We start from the raw sequence: 23,443 nt of genomic DNA on the forward strand, positions 1-23,443 counted from the left end.
TAACTGGCACATTTTATGCTTATAGAAGCACTCAACTGTATCTAGTGAAGTCACAGCTCGCTGAAACGGCAGGCACTATTTTTTAGCGACAGTGAAAACATGCCCGTCGATACCAGTGGCGTGTGCTAGGATCAAGACGTGGGCTACCAGTAGACTTAAGTTATCCATTTTCGATTTTTGGTTGAGTGAACGTCAAGCCTTCAGCGTTTTGAGCTGCAGCCAATAGCCAATGGAGTAGCCAGCTGTGTTGTCAGTGCTGCTTCACAAGCTACTGCCTTGGCCTCTTACTGGCAATGCTCAACCCCTGATCAGTGGAGATGGTAGCCTAAGGTTTAGCAAATGAATGTCTGGCTTTGTGGCTAAATGGATAGAATGCTTGCCTTGGGTCCGATGGCCCTGGTTCAATTTTCAGAATCAACCCGCTCATACTGTTAATTCCCCCGGCTTGGGGACTGGGTGTTTATGGCGTCTTTTTTGCCATTCATTTTATCCTCATTAGGTCATCACCATGCCTATATAGATGCCATGCACCATTATTATTATTATTATTATTATTATTATTATTATTAAACAATAATGTTGAATTTTACAGCAGTCGTACCCATCGCTCACTGGTTAATTAGCTTCCTCGAGAGATCAGTGGTGGTGTCCGACCCATGATCACGCGTTCGATTCCAACCAACGAAAGAGAACACTAAACCTGACAGATTGCATTTCATTTTAGCAGATCTACGAGTAAAAAGAAAACTATATTGCTCCTATAACAGTAGCCCTGCTGTGTTTTCCCACAAGGATGTAGAAGTAAAGGGGAGTGAAATACCAGCACTCTGTTATCCATATAATTATGTCAAAAGTATGAGGCGAGGAAGTATATACGATGAGTAACGCATGGTTGATGGCAGTGGCGATCTGAAGGACCAAAGCCTAGCACACCTATCCCCCTGATACCCGCTCTTATCCCATATACTGTACAGCAGCAACTAGATGGCCTTGGGAGAGTCGAGGGGAGGAGGACGAGTCTGGGCTGCAAAATCAGTCTTCGATGCCTTGCTCTCAGAAATGCGTGGAATATTTTTTTCTCAGTGCTTTCAAGTTTTGTAAATGGAACAATGTGTCATGCTTACGTTATAATGTGCTTTAGACGTCCATCATTCTCAATTGAGATGTGGGCTTCACTGATAGCCTTGGAAGCCCTCAATGTACGCCGCTGGGAGATGCCTATAAAATTAAATTCCCGTTCATTTTACAGTCTAATAGATATAACTATTACGGATTTTGTTGCGTGTTTCGGTGTTATATAAATACTATATTTACGCGAATAATCCCCGCATATTAAAAAAAAAATGTTGATGCCTGAAATTGGGGTGCAGGTTTTATTTGCGTCTAGATTGCCAACACGCTCCTGGCTCACCTAGTTTTCAATGGCGAGTGTACAGTTATGCTTTGTGCAACAGTAGATGGAAGATAACTGTCCCCAAATGTCATATTTAAACGGAAAGCAATTCAGACTTTTAATTCTAAACTGACTTTACATTTCTTTAAATAGTACAGTATTTTACAGAGTAATTTAAATTCAAAATTACTCCGTGTCTTCCGGAACGTGCAGGGGTAGCTTTCCCCACTTTCACTCATTTCAGTGTGTCTATAGTGTGTTTCATACTTGAAAATAGAGTGAAATCGTAATTCTTTGTATTCAGAGTTTTAAGGAACGCCACAATATCACTAGCAGGCAGTACGCGCAAAAGCAGAATCTGCGAAAATGGGCGAGGGTTCGCATTTCTGAATTACAAGATGGTTGTTAATTCGAAATCACGTAATTGGAAGTCCCGATTTCTGTATTACAAAGACTTTGAATTAACGAGGTTTTACTGTATCGCAAAACTAACATCAGACTTCGCCGGTGTGTCTATAAGTGTTTACATTGCACGAAAAGAATTATCCACCACCAGTCTTGTTACTGTCCAGTAAACAGAGACCACGTGTGAGAAGTGTTTTAGACGTGGGATGTGACGAACTTGTAAGTAATTTTATAGAGAGTAGAATGCAGCCGGGAGGGCAGTGTGAAGAGGGTTGCGCAGTAACATTCGCGCGCTTTGTAGTATGACGTGTCACGTGTTTTCCGCAGAGCCAATAGAATCATTTCAGTGAGAAGTGCCTGTTTGTGCGGGTCACGAGTGAATATTTCGAGTTTTATTTGTAAATATCATAATCAACAAATTTAGGGAATCATTTGCGTGTCTATAATGAATCCAGGAAGAGCAAAAAGACAAGTATTGTATCGACAGGCGGGGGAAATAGTATTTAGAATGTATTTTGTAAGCATTCAGCAGCAGGGGTTCAGAAGCGTTCACGCCTCTAAAGAAGATTGCACTAGCGTGTGGTATCGGCCTGCGAACAGAACTGGCCCGTCCATTTACCTTCCTTAATATCTCGAAAATTTCCCTCAACACTTTCTCCGGGTTTGGTGTTAAAAATTAATTTAGACCTTTAGGAAACATTTAAGCCCACGAAAAATGTAGGTCATCGCTTTGGAATTAAAGTTGTAACTCGATAAAAGAAAACGTAGGCCTACTTCTCATTTACATGGAAAATACATTTAATAGCAGTGATAATGTATTTTTATCATCTCAGTTAAAGCAGCTACATCCGTAAATTTACATGTCCATATTTGCGTAAAGACCACGTGCACCTCGCGGAGTGATACGAAATGTTTACGCCTGCGTTACTCTTTCGATGAAAGGAATTTTAGGATTTAATTTTTTTTTTTTTTTTCAATATGAGTCTTCCTAAAATGAGGGTGTGGGCATTATTCGACGGTGGGGATTATTCGGGTAAATACGGTATTATTCGTAATGTGTACCCTATGTCATAAATGAGAATGATTAGGTACATTTTCTTGCAACCATTTTTGTGTTTTCTTAGTTTAAGATTTTAAATTTAATGGTCAATTCGCATTGTAACTGTAGATATGTGCACCTTCTATCCTGTCCAGAAAAGTGTTTTACCTTTCTCCCAATACTTTTCATAGAGCATTCTGGTGGCAAAAATATGGTCTATAGTTGATCTATGAGGTCTAAATCCAGGTTGTTCCTCCTCAAGTGTAGGTTCAACATATTTTCTAATCCTGCTCTCAAGGATGGATTTGTAGATTTTGAGGCCATGTGACAGCAGAGTTATACCTCTTTTTTCAACAATGGGATGATGACTCCTTGCTTCCAGTCATTGGGTATTACATTCTCTTTCCAGATTCTATTTAGTACCCTGTACATCCACTGTTGTCCTACCTCTCCTAGTGCTTCGATCATCTCAACACGTAATTCATCTGATCCAGTTGATGGGTTGTTTTTCAGCTTAGATATTGCTGTCTCTACTTCCAACCATGTCAGATTAGTGGTATTTGTGCTGCCGAAATCATAAGGTTCGTCGTCTAATGGGGTGACATTTTCATAACAATTCAGCAAAGTTTCAAAGTGCCTTTGGAATTCCTGTAATATTTTGGTCTTATCCCTAGTCACCTCACCATTAGGAAGTTCTACAGATTGGTTAGATTCATTTTGAGTTCTTCTATTCTTAACGATACTGTATAACAGTTTTTTTTTTTATTTCCATCCTGCGTTATTTTGATAGCCTGATCTTCCTTGCATTTCTGCTTTTCAGCTACAACCGTTTGACGTGTAATTTTTCTTTCTGTAAAGTGACAGCTTCTCCTCTATTTCATGTTGATCTCCCCGCGTTCTTGCTTGATATAAGGATCTTCGTGCACGGTTTCTGTCATTGATAGCCTTTTTAATATCATTCCACCAGGCAGTTTCTTTAGGTTTTCTTATTTGACTCTATCATCCACATACTTTTTCTGCTGTACCAACCACAACCTTCTTTAGAGTATCCCATTCTTCATCTATCAATTTCAGTTCTTCTCTTGGCAACAACCTGAGGACACCTTCCCTGAATTCTTCCTTTACACTTGGCTCGGTTAGTCGCCAAGTTTTTATTTTTGGGACCCTTTTTGTTACAGACTTTGGGATGTCTTTTCTCTGCAGTAACTGCAACCAACAGTCTATGGTCTCCACCAAGGTCTTAACTTGGAATGACCTTAACATCATTGACATTTTTCCATACATTTTGATCTATCAGAATATAATCTATTACTGTGCCTATTTTATCATCCCAGCTATATCTTGTGATTTTATGGGAGTATTTTCTTGAACCAAGTGTTACTATCAGGTTGTTTCTCATGCATAGATCTAGCATATATTCTCCCTCTTCGTTTCTGTTTCCCATTCCATGAGGGCCCAGTATGGATTCATATCCTGTTCGTTGTGAGCCAGCTTGTGAGTTAAAATCACACATTACAGTTAGATTGTCCTACTCTGTGTGTTCTTCCAAGTTATTAAGGAAGTTGGCCTTTTCCTCTTTTGAGCATCCTACCTGTGGACCATAGACTTGGATCACATTGTACTTTTTCTGTCCTAAGTTCTCATATAACTTAATTATCCTTTCACTAACAAACTCAACTTCACTACAAGCATCTATGTCTTTAAATTAAGACATAGACATTTAGGAAAACATTTAAGACAGTCTTTCGAAGGAACTAAACAGGCAGGTGGAGAGTTAGTGCCTGCCATTATAAAGAAATTCCCCAACCTGATTGTGACTGATGGTAGGCAAGCAGGCCTACCATTACAATGAAAATTCCCGAATCCAATGAGTTGCATTATCTCAATTCACTACACTGGCGGGGGGGAAATCTATCTTGGAGGCAAACTTTTCCTCCAAGCCATAGGAGAAACCCCCTCTTCACTGCTAATTTGGAATAAAATGAATGTTGAATTTAATAAAAGTGCAGAGGAAGAAGCTCATTTTAAGAATCAGCTCTTTTCAGGTTGAAATTTGACTTATTTAGTGAATTGTGGTACTAAAATTTGGAATATGCCTAATTTGTAATTCTAGACCTGGTTATACTACTACAGGAGAACCTCGATAATTCAAAATCCCTCCTAATTCGAAGAAGCTCTCGTTCCCGGAAACATGAGATACCGTTTTGCATGTTGTTTAAATTGTTTAATTCGAAATACGGATAATTCGTAATTCGAAGTACAATGTCGGCCCCATTACCGAAATTCTAACTTTTAATTCGAAACTGCCTTTACATTTTAAAACAAAAGTATGTTACAGAGTAATTTCAACTCGAAATTTATCCGCTCCGCGTCATACTAGAACGCGCGTTCCGGAACGTGGAAGGGTAGCTTTCCGCACTTACTTCGGTGGGTCTACAGTGCGCTTCATGATTGCTAAGTTGAATGAAATCGGAATTCTTTTGTATTCAACCTTTTAAGGAACGCTGCAATATCACGCAACAGGCAGTGTGCAGAAAAACAGAATTCGCGAACACTGGTGATGCAGACAGTTGACGAAAAAACATAGCTCATATAATAAATTCTTAGGCACCGAACAATATTGTCATTGCCGATGAAACTGCATTGCTTTATTTTAATGTAAGCTCAAACGGTCTTATGATTTTAAATGGGTCGTAGTAGTGCGTTGCAATGCACATGGGATGGAAGCGAGAAACTTTATCCCCTCGTCATAGGAAAGTTCGATAAACCACAATGTTTTACGGGCGTCGGTCACTTTCCATGCCAGTACAACGCATCTAAAAATGCAAACAGTAGAGAAATGCTAAAAATAATGCATTTGCACAGGGGGACCGGCATAATTTATCCTCGTCTTTGAATTGTGTAATTTTTTTTCTTTCGTTGCGTGGGGTGATGTTAATACTAAATTCCCATGAAGGGAATTATATATTTTTCCACCAATAGAGCATATCAAAAATCAGATCAAAAATTGGATGTATGGAGTTTTATCTCCCATATGCAGTTATCAGACTGTGCCACATAAGAGGCTTCTGATAAGTTCACCTGCATACACCCCAGCATCAGTGGGTAGGGTCTGACACATCCCACTCTGACGAGTCTAGTGTCAGACCTAAGACGAAATGCTGGTAAATAGAGCAAACGCCTGGGGTGATGTTGTCGGTGATTTATCCAAGTCCATTATTTGAACATTGTAAATGCACCTTCTTGGATACATTTTTGGAAATAGTTCTATTTTCATGGCATTTGAAAGGTATAAATTGTGAGTCAAGGTTAACTGCATGCAGTAAAGGGCCTTACAATATATTGTAACGCGGCAAGGGTTGGTACTACTGAATTGCGAATTTGCGGTTAATTTAAGTCACATAATTCAAAGTCCGATTTGAGTCCCAACGACTTCGAATTAACGAGGTTTTACTGTATTACTACTATTAAAGAGAGCCTCTGCTTTCATTGTGCACACTGCTCATTCAAAACAGTGCGTCAGAGTAGGGATTGAATAGCTGGAATACTATGATAACCAGTGTGTTACGTACCAGCAATTCGGTATCAGAACATGTATGAACCAGAGGAATGACATGCTAAAGAAGAAAGTTTTCTAACTCCCCAGCTATTTCTCGCCAATATTCAGTCAGGCTGTTATACTCGGTATGCAGCAGTAATCCCATCCATCGTAGTTGAGCGGCAGTATAAGAGACATAGAACATCACAACAAACAATGGTCAATGTAATGTTATTGTTGTTCAATGTTATGCGCTTTAGATATTGTAGGCCTTCACATTTAGTTTTCTTCCGACTCTGAAATACCACCCTTATCATAGTTGGTACGGTAAAATTGAATAAAACATAAATGGTCGGAAATTGTATTCTCTATAACTTTTATTATCGTATGTAATATTTTTCGATAGGACCAATAGCATAGGTATTTAAAAATTAAATTTTAGACGCCCCCTATACTACAGTTTCATCCAGGACAAATTGTTTATAGCTAGCACTGTAGTTTCTTATTCCCCGACTTCAGGTATTTTAATTAAATTATGTTAACCCATTTTCTCGTGGCTCTGCGTTGATATGGGCTTGGTAACAAAGATACAGATTCATGAATATCTGTGTTATCAAAGCCGGCACGGTAACAATGTATGACATAAATGATCAGAAATTTAATTCTATATAACTTTAGTTATGTAGCATTTATTGATAGGACCACTAATAATATAAATATTCGAGAATTAAATTTTAGGCCTTCCTCTCAAGTACTATTTCACTCAGTGTGAATAAAATGATTTATAGCATAGATTGTAGTGGCTCATTCCCTGACTTCACATACCATTTTTCATTAAATTCTCTTCAGCCATTTTCTCATGATGCGTATACGTACATACAGATAGACAGAAATTACGGAAAAGTAAAAATTGCATTTCCTTGTTACTATGGACATGACCGATACAGAAATACCATTATTTTCAAATTCTGAGCAATGTACAGACAAAACTCTTATTTTATATATATATAGGTATAACTTGTTTGATTTTATTGAGGTATGTCTTCTAAATGTACATTGTATTATTGTTAACAATTATTTATCTTTCAGAAAGCTCAGTCTGTGAAGGATGCATTGGAACTTCTAGTAGGCCGAGATCAGCTGGAGGGAGTGACTTGCTCAAAAACCAACCAAGAAGTAGAAGCTTGGCAGCAAGTGACCTTGCAGGAACTTCCCCTTGTTCTCATCTTGCACCTCAAATGGTTTGATTACAAGCTGGACGGCTGTTCAAAAATCGTCAAGACCGTGGAGTTCCCAATCGATTTGAGTGTGGATGCAAGTATGTATGTTTGCCTGTCTTGACTGATAACCAGAGTTTTGTACAAGTTTGCCACAGGCAGTCAGCAGGTCCACTTGTCCATAGTGAATTTGCGTTACACCTGTGGTAGAGCAAGTTGTTGTGCTACTTCGTTCTCAAAAGCTGTTTTAGCTGGAGAGATCTTACAGTGCCAGCAACATGTTCCTGAGAGTTGGCATTCTGTTGCATATGTTATGGAATGCCATAGTTTTGGAACTCACACTTTTTCAGTAGAGTACTCATACTATTAGCACATATTATTTACACAGTGTACACACTACTGTAGTTACAGTTTGTGCCTCATTTTGACAGATTTTTGTTGGTGAATGCAAAACCGCTTTGGTTTAAGGTTATTCTTATAACGTTATACATGATTTTCCATGAAAGTTGGGAAAGATACCAAACTAGCACAAAAACTCGTTAAAATCGGTATGAAACAGCAATCGGTTTGTTTAACCCTCTCCCACCCATAGTGTAGTAATGCATAGTTCAAAAGCAATACAAGTAAATAAGAGAATAGGTTGAACTACCATATTTATTATTTCAATTTAACTGTGATACTTTTCAATACGGAACAATGAAATTTTTATCTTTAAATACATAGCGTAGTAAAGCGTACTTTTACTTCTAGTCGCATGTATGAGCCACCTATCGGCCGATAGACAAATATAACTTACTGTTACTAGCATGTGCACTTCCTAGAGACCAAAGATATTAGTTTTCTTCTTTTAAAACCTTAGCAGGCGTATTAGAACACGAAATACGGAAGGCATTGACATATTGTAAACATGTCAATGCTTCACGTGAAAATATTTTATGGGATAACGACATTGCACGTTTGAACGATAATTCTGACTGTGAAACTGTTAGTAGGCTTAAGTGAACTCAGTGAAGTGGAAAGTGAAAATGAAAGTGACGATATTTCAGGAAATGATGACGTACACATGCGTGATGACATAGATTGTAGACCTAACTTTCAGTGGACAAATACATTGTCTTATGTCGAACTGGCGGACTTTACTGAAGAGGTAGGACCTTGCCATTCTCTTCCTGCGGGTAGTGAATTCATTTATTGTATTTGACCAAAGTAATAGACCGTGCAACAGTAGGCATGGAACAACACAGCTAGAATCCAGGACGCAACTTGTCAAACAGTTGATTGGGAATTTCACTTTCCGCAAACGAGTAGGAAGAAAAAGAAGTCTTCCTGACGCAACCACATCTCCAGAGCAATTCCATTCCATAGTAAAAATTCCTGGTAGGGTAAAATCGTGTGTGAAATGTGCTGCTGACAAAAAGAGGACTTTATCTGGAAGAAATGTGCAGTCAGCCTTTATGTGTAAACAATGCAACTTGTGTTTGTGCAAATCCGATTGCTTTCTATTGTTCCACCAACAAAGAGGAGTTGAAGTTATAAATTAAACTCTACGATGCACCCATTTCCTATATGTATGTACTGTTGACTTTCATTTGCTGAAAGAATCATATTTCTGTGTTCATTAGTTTTTGTACAATATACATTTTTATAAATGTCTGCATTATCATAATGATGGCTGAAAATAATTGCTTTAATTTTGGGGAAAGCATGCATTTTAATATGGGCGGGAAAGGGTTAAACATTTTCGCGGATGTTCGCCAAGCAGCGGTTTAGTGATTAGCACGTATTTTCTAATTCCAGTAGTCTGAACACACCTATTCAGTTTGTTTACCGCGCACGTATTATGAAAACCTTACAAGCTCCCTGTACAATAATTTTCACTATAAATTTACACGAGAACAGCCTTTCTGAGATTTAACAAGATGCGAAAGTACATAACCTAACCTCTGAAATTAGTTAGATACACCGCTGTATCTTGAGTAGGAGAAGGATCACATTCTTATTTAATTTCAGTACATAGTATTAAAATCAAGCAATCGTTTACTTCAGCCTTTATTTCTAAGGAGGTAACAACTGCTGGCATTGCACTTATTGCAAAATCATATTATCCTGATGTTTGTTTGCACGAGTCAGAGACTGAGATGTGAGTTGCAGGCTCGCTCAAGATAAGACTCGCTCGCATGTTACAAGTGATTCAAGTGATTAATCTCATTTTGTGACCTTAATGAAGTTCAGTATACTTATTAAACGACCAAGTAATTTATTACACTGAAGAAAATTTAAATTGCAACACCCAGAAGGAGTGGTGCTATACTGCTGTAATTGAACATGCAGGACAAGTGTTCAGTTGTGCTTCGATGATTACACTTTCAGGTCCCTCTGACTGCAAGATTGGACATCAATCAATACAGGATGTGCCCACCACGAGCTGCAATACATTGATGAATTTGTCGAGGCATGGAGTCGATAAGGCCCTGGATCGCTTCCTGAGGAATTGTGGCCCATGCTTGCTGCACTGCACGGGTCAGTTGTTCCAGAGTTGTGGGTGGCTGAGGACGGTTGGCCAGTTGTCGACCCATCATGTCCCACACATGCTCAATAGGACTGAGGTTCGGGGATCTGGCGGGCCATTCTAAGGTTGTGATGTCGTGGAGGGCTTCTCTGGAGATGCGTGCAGTGTGAACCCGGGCATTGTCCTGCTGAAACATCCCATTAGCAATATTCGCTATCATAGCGATAACCACTGGATTGAGTACCCTATCAACGTACTGTCAAGCAGTCATAGTGCCCTCAACGAGCACTACTTGTGATTTCACATTAAAGCCAATAGCTCCCCAGACCATAATGCTTTGTGTTGGCCCTGTGTGCCTCTCGACAATAAGATCTGGGCGGCCCCTCTCCCCGGTACGTCGGCGCACACGATTCCGGTGATCACTGCGGGCATGAAAGAAGCGCGATTCATCACCAAAGATGACCCTATGCCATTCGTCGACCCACGTTGATCTTTCTCGACACCAGGCCAGCCTTACACGTCGCTGTTGTGGGGTCAATGGAACACCTTCTGCAGGGACACGGGCTTGTAAGCCAGCTGCACGCAGGCAATTACCAACTGTTTGTTGTGTAACGTGGGGTGCCACAGCTGCTCGAATTTCCGCTGCTGTTGCATGGGGTTCCATCCGGACCATCCGAATGATGAGGCGATCCTCTCTCACAGTTGTCTGTCGCGCTGGGTCTGTGCCAGGTCTACGAGTATGGGTACCTTCATTTGACCACTGCTGCCATACACGGTGTACCGTAGATGCCTGTCAGCCAACACATGCAACGACAGTCCTTAGCGATAATCCAACCTCTCACAGCCCAATTATCCGAGCCCTCTCAAATGGGGACAGTTGTTGATAACTTGCTCTTCTCTGTAGTCGAAGCATGTTTGACGGGGAACACTTCACTGCACAGACTGAAAGTCAACTACGCTACACCAGAGTCCGTATACGGGAGTTGATTCCTCCGCGACCAATCACGTGGGGAGATCTGTAGCAACAACCCAATTGGTCTGAAACTTTGATCATTTACCTACCTACATGGCATCGTTCCATATCTTGAAAATCAACATAAACGACCAATGCCTTCATGGTGTTGCAATTTCTATTTTCTATTCAATGCTAGATAATTCTTATATTCAGGATATAATTATTTTACATTAGTTATGATACATATTTTGCTTGTCCTTGCACAAGGTTTTCCATCATCTGACAATAACAACACTAATGTCCACAACTTCCTATAAAATAATTGGAGATTGTTAAACTATTCAACATAATTGATGCGTTGTTGTTCACTAATGATTGATCACAAACCCTCACATTTGTTGTTCAACCAGTGGTTCTGCCTCTGACATTCTTGACTAAAATTCCAGTTTTACCAATTTTAAGAAGAATTGTTTAAGGATTTTATTAATCTGCACACAATGCAACGTATGTGGAAGATTGAAATAATTTACAAAATATGCATAGAATATTGTATGTATTATTACTCTTTTAATGATATTGTGTACTATTGCATTGGTACACTGATATATAGATGTTACAATCACAACTTTTATTCCCATTTGAATGAAGATTGTAGGAACATTATTAGAAATCTTGCTCATTAAGGTACTTTTATGGTGTAATTTTTAATCAAAACAATAATCCATTGTATAGAAGGTTCAAATGTAACCGGATCCCTTCCATTTTTCCCTCTGATTTGTGTTATGTAGAGGATGGTTGCCTAGTTGTACTTCCTCTTAAAACAATAATCACCACCACCACCACCACCACCACCACGTGGCTTCACACCTCAACCATGCACTACTCTCAAAATATATGTAACATTAGAATTTAAGGGAATATCTCACACATTGTGTAAGTAATTCACGGCCCTGATCTAGTTTTTAAAAGATTAAATTGGCTGATGATACTTGTAAGGACAAGCGAAACATGTACCATAACTAATGTAAAATAATTATATCCTGAATATAAGGATATCTATATTGAATAGGTGGATGATGATAAATTACTTTGTCGCTCGCTCGTAGCGAGGAATCGATACGGAAAATGGTGAATCGCATTCATTATAAATGCTGAAGTAGTCATATATTGTATTTTGTAGAGTGTAGGAATATTGATAACGAATCCAAACTAACGCATCCAAATTTGCTTGTAATAACGGATGAATCAGTAAAAGGGTTCTCGTTGTAACCGTTGGATATTGCACAGATTAATACAGGAATTTTCAAAGGTTACAATAACAGTGTAGTGTCATTAAAATGGGGGTTCTCTTCTGCTACAGCGGCCGCGGTCAGATGTGCATCTGAGTCCGACATCTTATCTTAGCCCTAAGTGCCCGCACTCTTAATTTCCTCTTCTGCCTTGATCATCCTTGGCAAGCTTATGTCTTTTTCATAGGTTCTTAATGTCCCATAACCAAAACGAATAGAAATAGATATTTGAGAATTTTACCATTTCCTTAATGCTAAATGTAGGTTTTGCCCTATTGTGAATTACGTTAAATCGAAAATAAAATAGCCTTGCTCGTTAGGAATAATTTTTGAACTGGAAATTTCTTCCGTTAAATGCGGGTTTACGTTAAATCAAAGTCACACAAAATCAGGTTTAAACTCTACTTACTTATTTGCAAAAAATTTTGATCATTTCATAAAAATTGAATCTGAAACAATTTTAGCATACAAAAACAACTTCCATTGAGGGAGGTTTTGTGAGCTACGAAACATTGTTTTGAAGATAAGAAATAGAGGTAACAGATCTGATTTTTAAGCAATTTTAATCTCCAAAAAAGAAAAGAGGAGAAAATAAAAGCGATGTAAATGTAATTTTGAATCTAAACTACCAACAGAATTCCACAAGTTTTGTGTGGTGTGATCCTTTAGCATTTGCTGGCACGCACTGTCCTGCTTCGATGAGAGGTTGTTTCTCTGCATGAATCTACACAGCCACCCTCTGCTTGCTTTATAAACTGTGAAATTCCTTCATTTCCTTTCTCTGCAATCCCCAGCGCCTTTAAATGTAGAATTGTGTGCGAAACTGAATAGAGATAGTTTTATTTAAAATCACCGAGCTCGATAGCTGCAGTCGCTTAAGTGCGGCCAGTATCCAGTATTCGGGAGATAGTAGGTTCGAACCCCACTGTCGGCACCCCTGAAAATGGTTATCCGTGGTTTCCCATTTTCACACCAGGCAAATGCTGGGGCTGTACCTTAATTAAGGCCACGGCCGCTTCTTTCCCACTCCTAGCCCTTTCCTGTCCCATCATCGCCGTAAGACCTATCTGTGTCGGTGCGACGTAAAACAACTAGCAAAAAAAAAAGTTTTTAAATCATCATTTCCCATTAACCAGCTGTAGCTGGGTAGGGGCAAATATGGTTCCTCTCCTTCAGTCTTTCCACCACTCCTATTACACTGTGTTCCAGTCCACTTTTCTTTCTCTAGTACTGCGTTGGATTGTGTCCTTCCATCTCAATCGTGGCCGCCCGTAGCCCTCTCCTTCCTTGCATTGCATTTTCATCACCGTTTTTGGCATTCTTTCATCTCTCATTCTCTTTATGTCCCCAAACCAATGCAGTAGCCACATGGGCTCTGCAGGTTGTCACTGGAAAGATGTCGCTAAACTCTTGTCAATGAAACCTCCTCAGCCTTCAAAACAATGTTCCCAGACAGTAAAATTGCTCAAAACGTTACTATGGGCAAGACTAAGGCTTCCTATGTTGTAAATCATGGATTAGTCCCATATTTTAAAAAAAGTTTGCAAAATGACTTAAAACAGTGCTCTGACTACGTTGTTTGTTTTGATGAATTGTTAACACTAGAACGGCCAGAGCGGTCATTTTGACCGTTAGCGAATTTCAAGGTATTTCCATGCTCGTAATGTTTTATGCACGAGGTTGTTCTTTTGTGACTTTTAATCTTTTAGGGTTATGTACATTCACGCGAAAAATTACATCTGTAGATGATAAGGGAACAGCGATAATGTCCCTTATACCTAGGACGGCCATAAGCGGTCATTTTTACTGCTTCACTTCCTTGCTTCACAGCTTGCTTCCTGTGATATATTTACAAGTAGCGCTATAGGGGCATATGATGTAACTAAATACTATGCCTCTAGCAGTGGTTGCGAGTGGACGAGTTATTGCTGTCCCTTGTGTCGTATAGAGCGTAATAATGGCTCGGCGCCAAAAACTTACTCCTGTTCAGTTATTAGCAGAACTTGAAAAGCTAGCAGAAGACGAATCAGGTGACGAAGATGCATTATTAGATATAGGCGCAATGAGTGACGATGAGGATTTTATACCTCAACAGTGTGATATGTCGGATAGTGATGGTGATTCGGCTGATGAAAATATGCACACATTGAGTGCACTTCGCACCTATGATAGACGCAGTTACTCCAACCAGCCGTGATCAATCTTGCAGCAGAGAAAGATCTCTTAGCAGCGGGCAACCTGTTCGAAGAGGAAGGGGACGAGGTGGGAGAGCTCATGAACTGGTAAAGTCTTCATTTGCCCCAGGGAATCAGTTATGTAGTAAGGGTGGAACATCTATTTGGACTGTTATTGACAGTAGTGGGAACCCCCATTGGAAGCATGGCTGCGCTGAATGTACTGAAAGTGGCAGCAGGGCCTACTTCTTACGCTAAGCGTAACATAGAGACTAATAGCAAGGCTAGCGCCTGGCGTTTATTCATTGACGCATCCATGTTGAAGCATATAAAGATGTGTACGGAGACCGAAGCTCGTAGACAGACAATGGATAATAATTGGTCTATTTCTTTGGAAGAATTAGATGCTTTTATTGCTTTGTTATATGCCCGTGGAGCTTATAAACTTACTAGTCTAGCTGTAGATCATATGTGGTCTTCTTTATGGGGTCCCCCTGTTTTCACTAACACTATGGCAAGGAACAGGTTCAAAGAAATTCTAAGGTATTTGCGCTTTGATCTCCGTAAAACTAGATCCACTCGTTTGCAGACAGATAAATTTGCATTGGTGTCGGCTATCTGGAATAGATTTATTGAGAACGTATGCGTGCTATAAACCAGGAGCGAATGTCACAGCTGATGAACAACTCTTCCCCAACAAAGCTCGGTGCAGGTTCATGGAGTATATGGCCAACAAGCCAGATAAATTTGGCATAAATTTCTGGCTACTGGTAGACGTTGATTCTATGTATGTGTGCAATGGGTTTCCTTATCTTGGGAAAGACGAAATGCGACCCGCCAATGAGTCACTGCCTGAAAATGTTGGCATGAAACTTATGGACCCATACCTCATGAAAGGACGTAACATGAGCACTGATAACTTCTTTACATCGGTAAAGTTGGCTGAGAGACTGAAAGAGAAGAATACTAGTATTGTTGGAAGAATCAATTGGGTGAGGAAGGAAATCCCGGTGTCAATCAAAGCACTACGTATAAATCTGTACGGAACTGTCGTACTTCAGAAGGAAGATCACACTACTCTCACAGTATATCAAGGAAAAGTGAACAAGAATGTGCTTCTGCTAAGCACTCTACACCCAATCGTTCAAATCAGTGAAGATAACAAAAAAGGTCCCTAGTACTACTGAATTTTATAACGGAACTAAGTATAGTGTGGATGTAACTGATCAAATGGCGCGTAAATACACCACTAGAGCTGGATGCCGAAGGTGGTCTGTACATGTATTTTACAACGTACTTGATCTAGCAGCAATAAATTCATGGATAGCCTACAAGGAAGTTACGGGACAGAATTTCTCGACATGATTATATTCTTGAAGTGATACAATAACTAAGATCTGATTTTGTGAAGACAAGATCCCGGTTGATTGAACATCCTACACTTCAGCCTGAGCCTCAGATTCAGGTTCAATGTGCCAGTCGTAAGCGACGACAATGTCAAGTGAATTCCAATTGTAAACAGAACAAAACCTCTGACACATGTTCTTCATACAACAAAGTAGTCTGTGGAAAATGATCGTGTAAGGTAATAGCTTGCATAAATTGCTTGCCAAGTGCCTAAATAAGCTTGTAAACAAATAGACACTGTTATTTTTATCATAATTATTCACAAAGGCACTCAATAGCAAGTCCGCCGAAATTCTTCATTGTTACCTATGAGAAGTGAGAGAATATGAACAATTATTAATATTTAACAATGGACTGATCTGTATACAATACATCCTAATGGTGAACTGTTGTTTTAAAGTGAATTATTGAACATTCGCACGTTTTCCAGATCCTGGATCCTAGGTATTTGGCAGTAAGCGGCAGCGGTCAAAATGACCGCCTACGGCCTTTATAGGTGTGAGGAATGTTCGGCCGTTCTAGTGTTGAACAAATTTATCCAAACAGGACAAATGGACTTGCACGTAAGGTTTTGACACGTCAGTCTTCAAAACGTTGCAACATGATATTGGAATAGTGTATTTTTAGGCAGAGCGACTGTGGATTACTTATTACATAACTCTCCTTACCTTCAAGAAATATTTTGCAAGTGCTAAATCCCAAGGGTTAATCTCTACTTGATATAGTCAGATGAAGTTTGCATACAGTGAATGGAGCCATGAAAACTGAGATCTCCAAAATTGACTGGGACTTTTTCCATTTTTTTCAGGACCCTGTACAATCTTTTAAAGATAGCCTTGCTCGACATGCTAAATATACAGACATAACAACAAGCACTGCATTTCCTTACAAGTTCTCTGCAATAACATGGTTGGAAAATGGATGCTGTGTTGATCAAGAAAATATATGTTCACATTGACAAATTTGTGAAAATGTACACTGAACAAAACCACAAAAACCTTCAATATCGTAGAGAAGCTGTGAAGAATCCACTACTAAAGGCAAAATTACCATATTTACTCGTGTATTAGACCAACCCCCTCATGTATCAAACACCTCCCCCCATCTTCTTGGGACAAAGAAAATTAAAAATATAATCTTGCATATAAGGCCCCCGAATGTCATTAATTTGTCTGAGAACGACGATTCCCTTTTGAAGCGGATACAAGCTTTACTGCAGCTCCGATGACATCATAAAATTTTGTGAATAGTTTAGTCTATACCATCCGCGGAATGAAAACGCGTCAGTCATGCAGTACATCTGTGTTTCGTAGTTAAGAAATGTCTCCTCCGTAGCGTAGGCTTACTGCAGCTCTTGACGTACAAATAGGTTAATAGTTCGGTCGGTGTCCGACGTACGCAATTAAATGCATCAGTCATGTTATATGCCTGTTTTTGTAGTTAAGAATGTCCGTCAGCGTAATGGTTACCACAGTTAGCAGCCATTCTTGGGGGCCTGAGTGCGTTTCCTGGTACCGTATTGCCAGAGATTTAAGAATGGCAGGAAAGTTGATCATTTCCCATTACCCAGCTGTAGACGGGTAGGGTCAAATATGATTCCTCTCCACTTTCTTTGGTCTTTCCACCACTCCTCCAACAGTGTCCCAGTCCAGGTTTCTTTCTCGATACTGCATTGGATTGTGTCCTTCCATCTCAATCATGGTCATCCGTGGCCCCTCCTTCCTTGCATTTGCATTTCCATTTCCATCACCTTTTTTGGCATTCTTTCATCACTCATTCGCTTTATGTGCCCGAACCATCTTAATCAGCTCTTCTCTATTCTATCATTCATTTTTTCCACTCCAGTTTCTTGCTGTATATTCTCATTCCTTATTTTGTCTCTTCTACTCTTCTGTATCATATTCCTCAAGAACTTAATTTCTGCTGCCATTTTCAACTCTTATCCTTCTTTGTCATTGTCCAAATTTCTGCTATGTAAGTTATGGGTACATAATACATCTTTTACATAAGTTTCCTTTGCTTCCATTGGCACATCTTTGTCCCATAACATGTTTCTTACACTATGATAGAAACCGCTTCCAGCTTGAATCCTTTTACTAATTTCAACATCCAGTAGAGCATTCTCCATTAATTCATTCCCCAGGTATTTGAACGTCTCCGCTACTTCCAGGGGCTTGCCTGCAAGTCTAATCTCACCTTTCCCTTCTTTCTCCTCTCTAGTCATAACAAGTTTCTCTTTTCTACACTTATTTTCAATCCCCTTTTTGCGATCTTCCCATTCACCACATCCAACTGTTTTTGAACGTTCATGTCCTCTTCTCTCCAAATCACAATATCGTTTGCAAATAACAGCATGTTCATTTCTCTTCCTCCATATGCTGCTTTTGCTGTTCTCATGATGTCGTCCATTACTACAGTAAAACCTCGGTTATCCGTCCCTCAATTAACCGTTCTGCGGATTATCCTTCGCCAAAAAAAAGAGTATCTTTTTAAAAGCAAGGTACAGTCGCTCCAAAACTGGATGAGCGTTCTCTTGATGTAAATAATAATGTTTGTTTAGTCCTCAGACCGAAGGCTGGTTGGATCCTCAACAGTTCCGCCATCAGCTGTCATAGATGGCCTAGGCATCACTGAAGAGGCGTACTAGGGAAATGAGTGGGGTAGTTTCCCGTTGCTTTCCTCACCGAGCCAGAAGTTGCTATTACATATCAGTCTGCCAAGCCCACTGAAATGCATGCACCAACTGACCGTATGAGCAATATTTTCACACCATTCATAGCAGGGACTGGCTGCAGTCACTTTCATTTCGTCAAAGCCAAGGATAAAGCTGAGACAGATCAATGAAAGTAACAAAATTGCTCTAGCCCATACCAGAAGACATAGTGCACTGTAAACACTAGGTCCCGCCAGCAAAGGCACGTAAATAGTAATAATAATAATATTGGTTTTACGTCCCCCTAACCACTTTGGTGGTTTTCGGAGACGCCAAGGTGCCGAAATTTTCTCTCGCAGTAGTTCTTTTACGTGCCAGTAAATCTACAGACACAAGGCTGACGTTTTTGAGCGCCTTCAAATACCACCGGACTGAAGTAGGATCGAACCTGCCAAGTTGGGGTCACAAGGCCATCGCTTCAACCGTCTGAGCCACTCTTGATACAGTATTCTGTATTGGTGTGACTGTACATTGACTTCCCGACTTCTTTGTCCACGATCATAACATACAGTAACTACTGTACGTACACACACGTAGACTGGCAATTGGCATTGGAGACATGACTTCATACTTTTTTTACTACGTAATTTTATGTTGTGTAAAATTATTTAACTTTTAACAGTTACGAAAGAAGAGGGCTGCTATTCAAATTCAACAGTCACAAACTTTTATTATTCATTCCATTGTTGACGAATAAGGAAGGTACTGTAATGTGCCCTCTCCCAGCCCACGAACCGCAGAGTACGGTGTACTGGTCATTTCTACTTCAGAATGATACCTACAACTTATTTGGTAGCGCGTAACATCTCAGGGTACCGTACGTAGATCTTTCATATCATTCTGTTAGGGTTAAGCTAGTATAGTTGGAGAATGTTACAAATAGGCTTTCACAAAAATGAATGTATATGTTAGGCTGCACATATAAGACTGTTTTTATTTGTAAATGTTAACTTTAAAACATTGTTTTATATTGGAGATAGTTTTAGGATGTAGGAAATTGAAAAATTGTGCTAAAGGATATTAGACCCCAGAAAATCAGGCAATACCTGGTAGAAAAGGAATGAGGCTTTGTACTCGTGAGCCAATGAACTGAGTGTGAAACAATTGCCTGACATTGGTTGGGTATATCCTTACGATGAATGACAGCAACCTGACAAAGATGATTTGGAATTAACCAAGAAATGCAGGACTACTGTGAAAGAAAGATGCAAGAAGTTACAAAGAAAAGCTTGACAGAGTAGGCCTACGCTCGGAATGCATGGAGGACAGGGACATGTACAGAACACCACACATTCAAAGTGTTAAAAGAAAGCTGATCAACTGCAGAGGACCTTTGACTGACCAGAAGTCCAAACATAAAGAAGTTTGGTGAGCAGAAGCGACAGGAAGGAAAGTAGTATAAGCCGAACAGGGTCCACATAAAGCTCAGATTATTTTATTAATTCTGCTGCAGAAAGTTGCATTTGTTAGTTTTGTGCTTTAATACTTGAAATAATTGTAAACCTCAACTTAACAGCAGAATAACTCCTATATTATGAAACATTTCGTACAAGGAACTAAGCCATATATGTACTTGACACTTGTTTGTTCCTTTCCTACACTGCAAGGAACTAAGTTCTACGTTGATAATTGTGCTCATGTTTTATAAATGTTTAAAAGTAACTTTGTATCTTTTATTGTTAAAACCTATAGTAAATATATTTTTACTAGACTGATTAATTTCTATTTTTTGTGCTGTTTTACAGAACTGATGTCGTCAACGAAGAATTACAATAGGACTCAAAAGAAGTACAAACTTTTTGCAGGTCGGTCTAGCTTATGTTTATTTTACATTGCTGTATTAATTCACAAATTGAAAGATTAATTTAGTAATATTAACTGATTTAAAAATATTTAAGTCACAAATCCAAACCAAAATGTATGCTGTTCTTCACATTAGTTTTAACCAGTTCGAGCCTTCTACTACTGAAAGGGTGAGATTCTAGCCAGTATAACATAAATAGAGTAGAACCCCTATTTAGCATTTTTACAGGAACTTGATTTTTTTTAAACCTAAAATGGGGGTTTACCTTAAATCGAGGTTTCAGTAGAAAGCGCACTTTTTTCCAGAAATCTTAACAGCAATAAAACAAGGGAGATATCTACCGTAGACACTGTATTGTAGTTACAACCTTGTTCTGTTTGTGCTGAAGATTGCTCTTGTGTTAAACTGCCCCTGCTATCTAAGCAGGAGACCTGTATTGCACCACAACTAGCTTTGACTCAGATTCTTTGAAAATATATAAATCAATTTAATTAAATAGTTAATGTATGCATAGCCTAGCAATTTTGTTCCTTTGCTTTATCATCAGATTAACAGACCGATGGTGCTGTTTGATGAACCCGACTGAAAAATTGCTGAAGGCACGTAAGAAAATGTTGCTAAATGATTGATCATTATCTCGTACATACATCTTCATTGTACACTATTACACCTTTTAGCATTCAGTCTGCAAGCCTCCGCAAATTACGTGCTTCAATAATCCTCTGTTTGTAACCCAGCTCTGTAGCTTCTTTTAGTTGCACACTTCTTAAAAGTTGGTCTTCCTCTGTGTCTCTAAGTTGGTTAAGAAATAGTTTTCAATGTTATTTAGGTATATTTTCAGTATTATTCCTGATAATGGTGAGCCCATGGTTAAACCTTCCTTTTGACAATAGATTTGTCAGTGAATGCAGAACCGCTTGGGTTTAAGGTTATTCTTATAAGGTCATACATGATTTTCCATGAAAGTCAGAAAAGATGCCAAACTTGCACAAAAACACATTAAAATTGGTATAAAACAGCAATTGTATATTTTGTAAAGTTTTGTGGATATTTTCCAAACAGCGATGCACTCATTAGCACGTATTTTTTAATTCTAATGGCCTGAACATGCATGTTCAGTTCCATTCTCAAAAATTGTAATATGGTAAAACCTTGTTAATTCAAAGTCGTTGTAGCGAAAACTTCAGACTTCCAATTATGTGATTTCGAGTTAGCCGCCAACTCGTAATTCAGAAATGCCTACCCTTGCTGCATCTAAAAATATTCTAAGACCTGTTACTATATGTTGTTAACCTTGATTCTCAGTTTAAACTTTTCAAATGCCATGGAAAAAAAAGTTATTTCCATAATGTATCCAACAAGCTGTATTATCATTATTCAAATAATGCACTGAGATAACTTGCTGACAAAAATAATCTCTCACTAAGAAAGAAAAATAAAGGATGATTCAAAGACGAGGAGAAATCTATGCTGGCCCTCATAGACATTCTGACCTGAAACTTGTGCAATTGGAATTAATACAACATTATACAACACACACAAATATTCCAACGTTGATTTATAACACTCGCCTCATTTCCTTACGTTAAACGCTATATTTTATATTACTACAATTCTTTTCCCTATTCTCATACAATAACTCTTCAAATTCTTATCTTTTTAAATCAGCTTCCTTCTTAACGTGTATAGCAAGTTTTTTTTACTCAGCCTTCAATCTGTATCTTATGTTCATATAAAACAAAACCCTATTTTAATATTTCAATAACAACATTGGTTCACATTTTTATAATTCCTAACAAATCCCTGGTCTATAATTTCTTTTCCATGTGTTTTTGATATTTGAGGAATGACTTCTGTGATAAGATCATTCTGTTAATTGAGAATTCAAACAAAGGAACACGCTTAATCATTTGTTTTATGTTAACATGTACAATCTATTATTTCATAAACGCCTTCTTCATTACTGAACTTGCATCATTCAAACCATTCCATGACCCTCCGCTGTATATGCCATTGCTGGATCTGAATGTCGCATATGAAGATTTACTTTATTCTCTCGCTGATATGAGATCGTTCATTTACTGGTTTCCGCTTGTACACTAGATAATGCGTTTCTCGATTTAATTATCCGAAAACTATGGGGTTCTGAGCTTATGAATTTACGCCGTCATCCTATTTCCATCAAAATTTACTACTGAGATTAGAAAGTTATCTCGACATACAGACATAGCTGGGCGTATAGTGACTGGATGTGTAATGGCTGGATTTATACTTACGTATAATTTCAGTTATCATAACCTTCAATGGTTCCTGATCTGGAGACCATTGGAAGGTTATAATATGAAGACAGTAAAAGACTGCCATTCTCTATCTCTGTGCCTAACGTGCAAGTATTGAGGGTGGGCTTTTATTTGCCTCTTTAAACTAGTGACTAGAGGTCAGGCCAGCTAGGAAGACGTCTGGGAGCCCATGCGCACTTTGGACTATCCCGCATACCGCATCCCCTCCTAGCAGAGCTCCTGCTACAAGGGCAGTTCAGTGCATAAGTTTACTCTCAGCTGCCGTGCGCTGCTTTCTAATTTTTCGTTGTGCCGTAACTGTGCTTAGTGGTGGTGTATGTTAGGCCTATCTGTGACAGTGTGGAAGGCGTTAAAAGTAGCCTGCATCGTAAGGTGCTGAAGAGTCAGACGTGCAGCAATCTTGAACGTTACAGACATTACGGAAAGGGAGGCAATGGGAGAAAAGTTCGTGATGGATTGTAAGAAAGTGCAGGAAAGAGTAGCGGCAGCTGTTGGAGTGTCAGACAGTTCTGGATTAAGAGCAAAAAGCGATAGAATTAGGAAAACCTATTTTGAGAGTATGTTTGAAACACCGAACAAAAACAGAATGCGCACAAAGAATATTACTGGACTGGACGACTTCGACGAAGGTGCCATATGTCGTATTGTTAACAATTTTTTTAAGATGCAAAATGTTTACCTGCAGTTTCAAAAATTCGTG

The 23,443-nt window shown here is 39.1% G+C and overlaps 1 protein-coding gene across 4 annotated transcripts in view; it reads left to right on the forward strand.

Annotated features, from left to right (window-relative positions):
• LOC136874159 (ubiquitin carboxyl-terminal hydrolase 10) overlaps positions 1-23,443 on the forward strand; it is a 180,120-nt gene that overhangs the window by 120,512 nt on the left and 36,165 nt on the right. For all 4 annotated transcript variants that reach the window (XM_067147739.2, XM_067147738.2, XM_067147741.2 and 1 more), the window contains 2 exons: positions 7,465-7,693; positions 20,385-20,444. In XM_067147739.2, coding sequence (XP_067003840.2) covers positions 7,465-7,693; positions 20,385-20,444 — 289 coding nt within the window. The remainder of the gene's footprint in view (positions 1-7,464; positions 7,694-20,384; positions 20,445-23,443) is intronic.

This window comes from Anabrus simplex, chromosome 5 (assembly GCF_040414725.1).
Source record: "Anabrus simplex isolate iqAnaSimp1 chromosome 5, ASM4041472v1, whole genome shotgun sequence".
In the NCBI taxonomy this organism is placed as follows: Eukaryota; Metazoa; Arthropoda; class Insecta; order Orthoptera; family Tettigoniidae; genus Anabrus; species Anabrus simplex.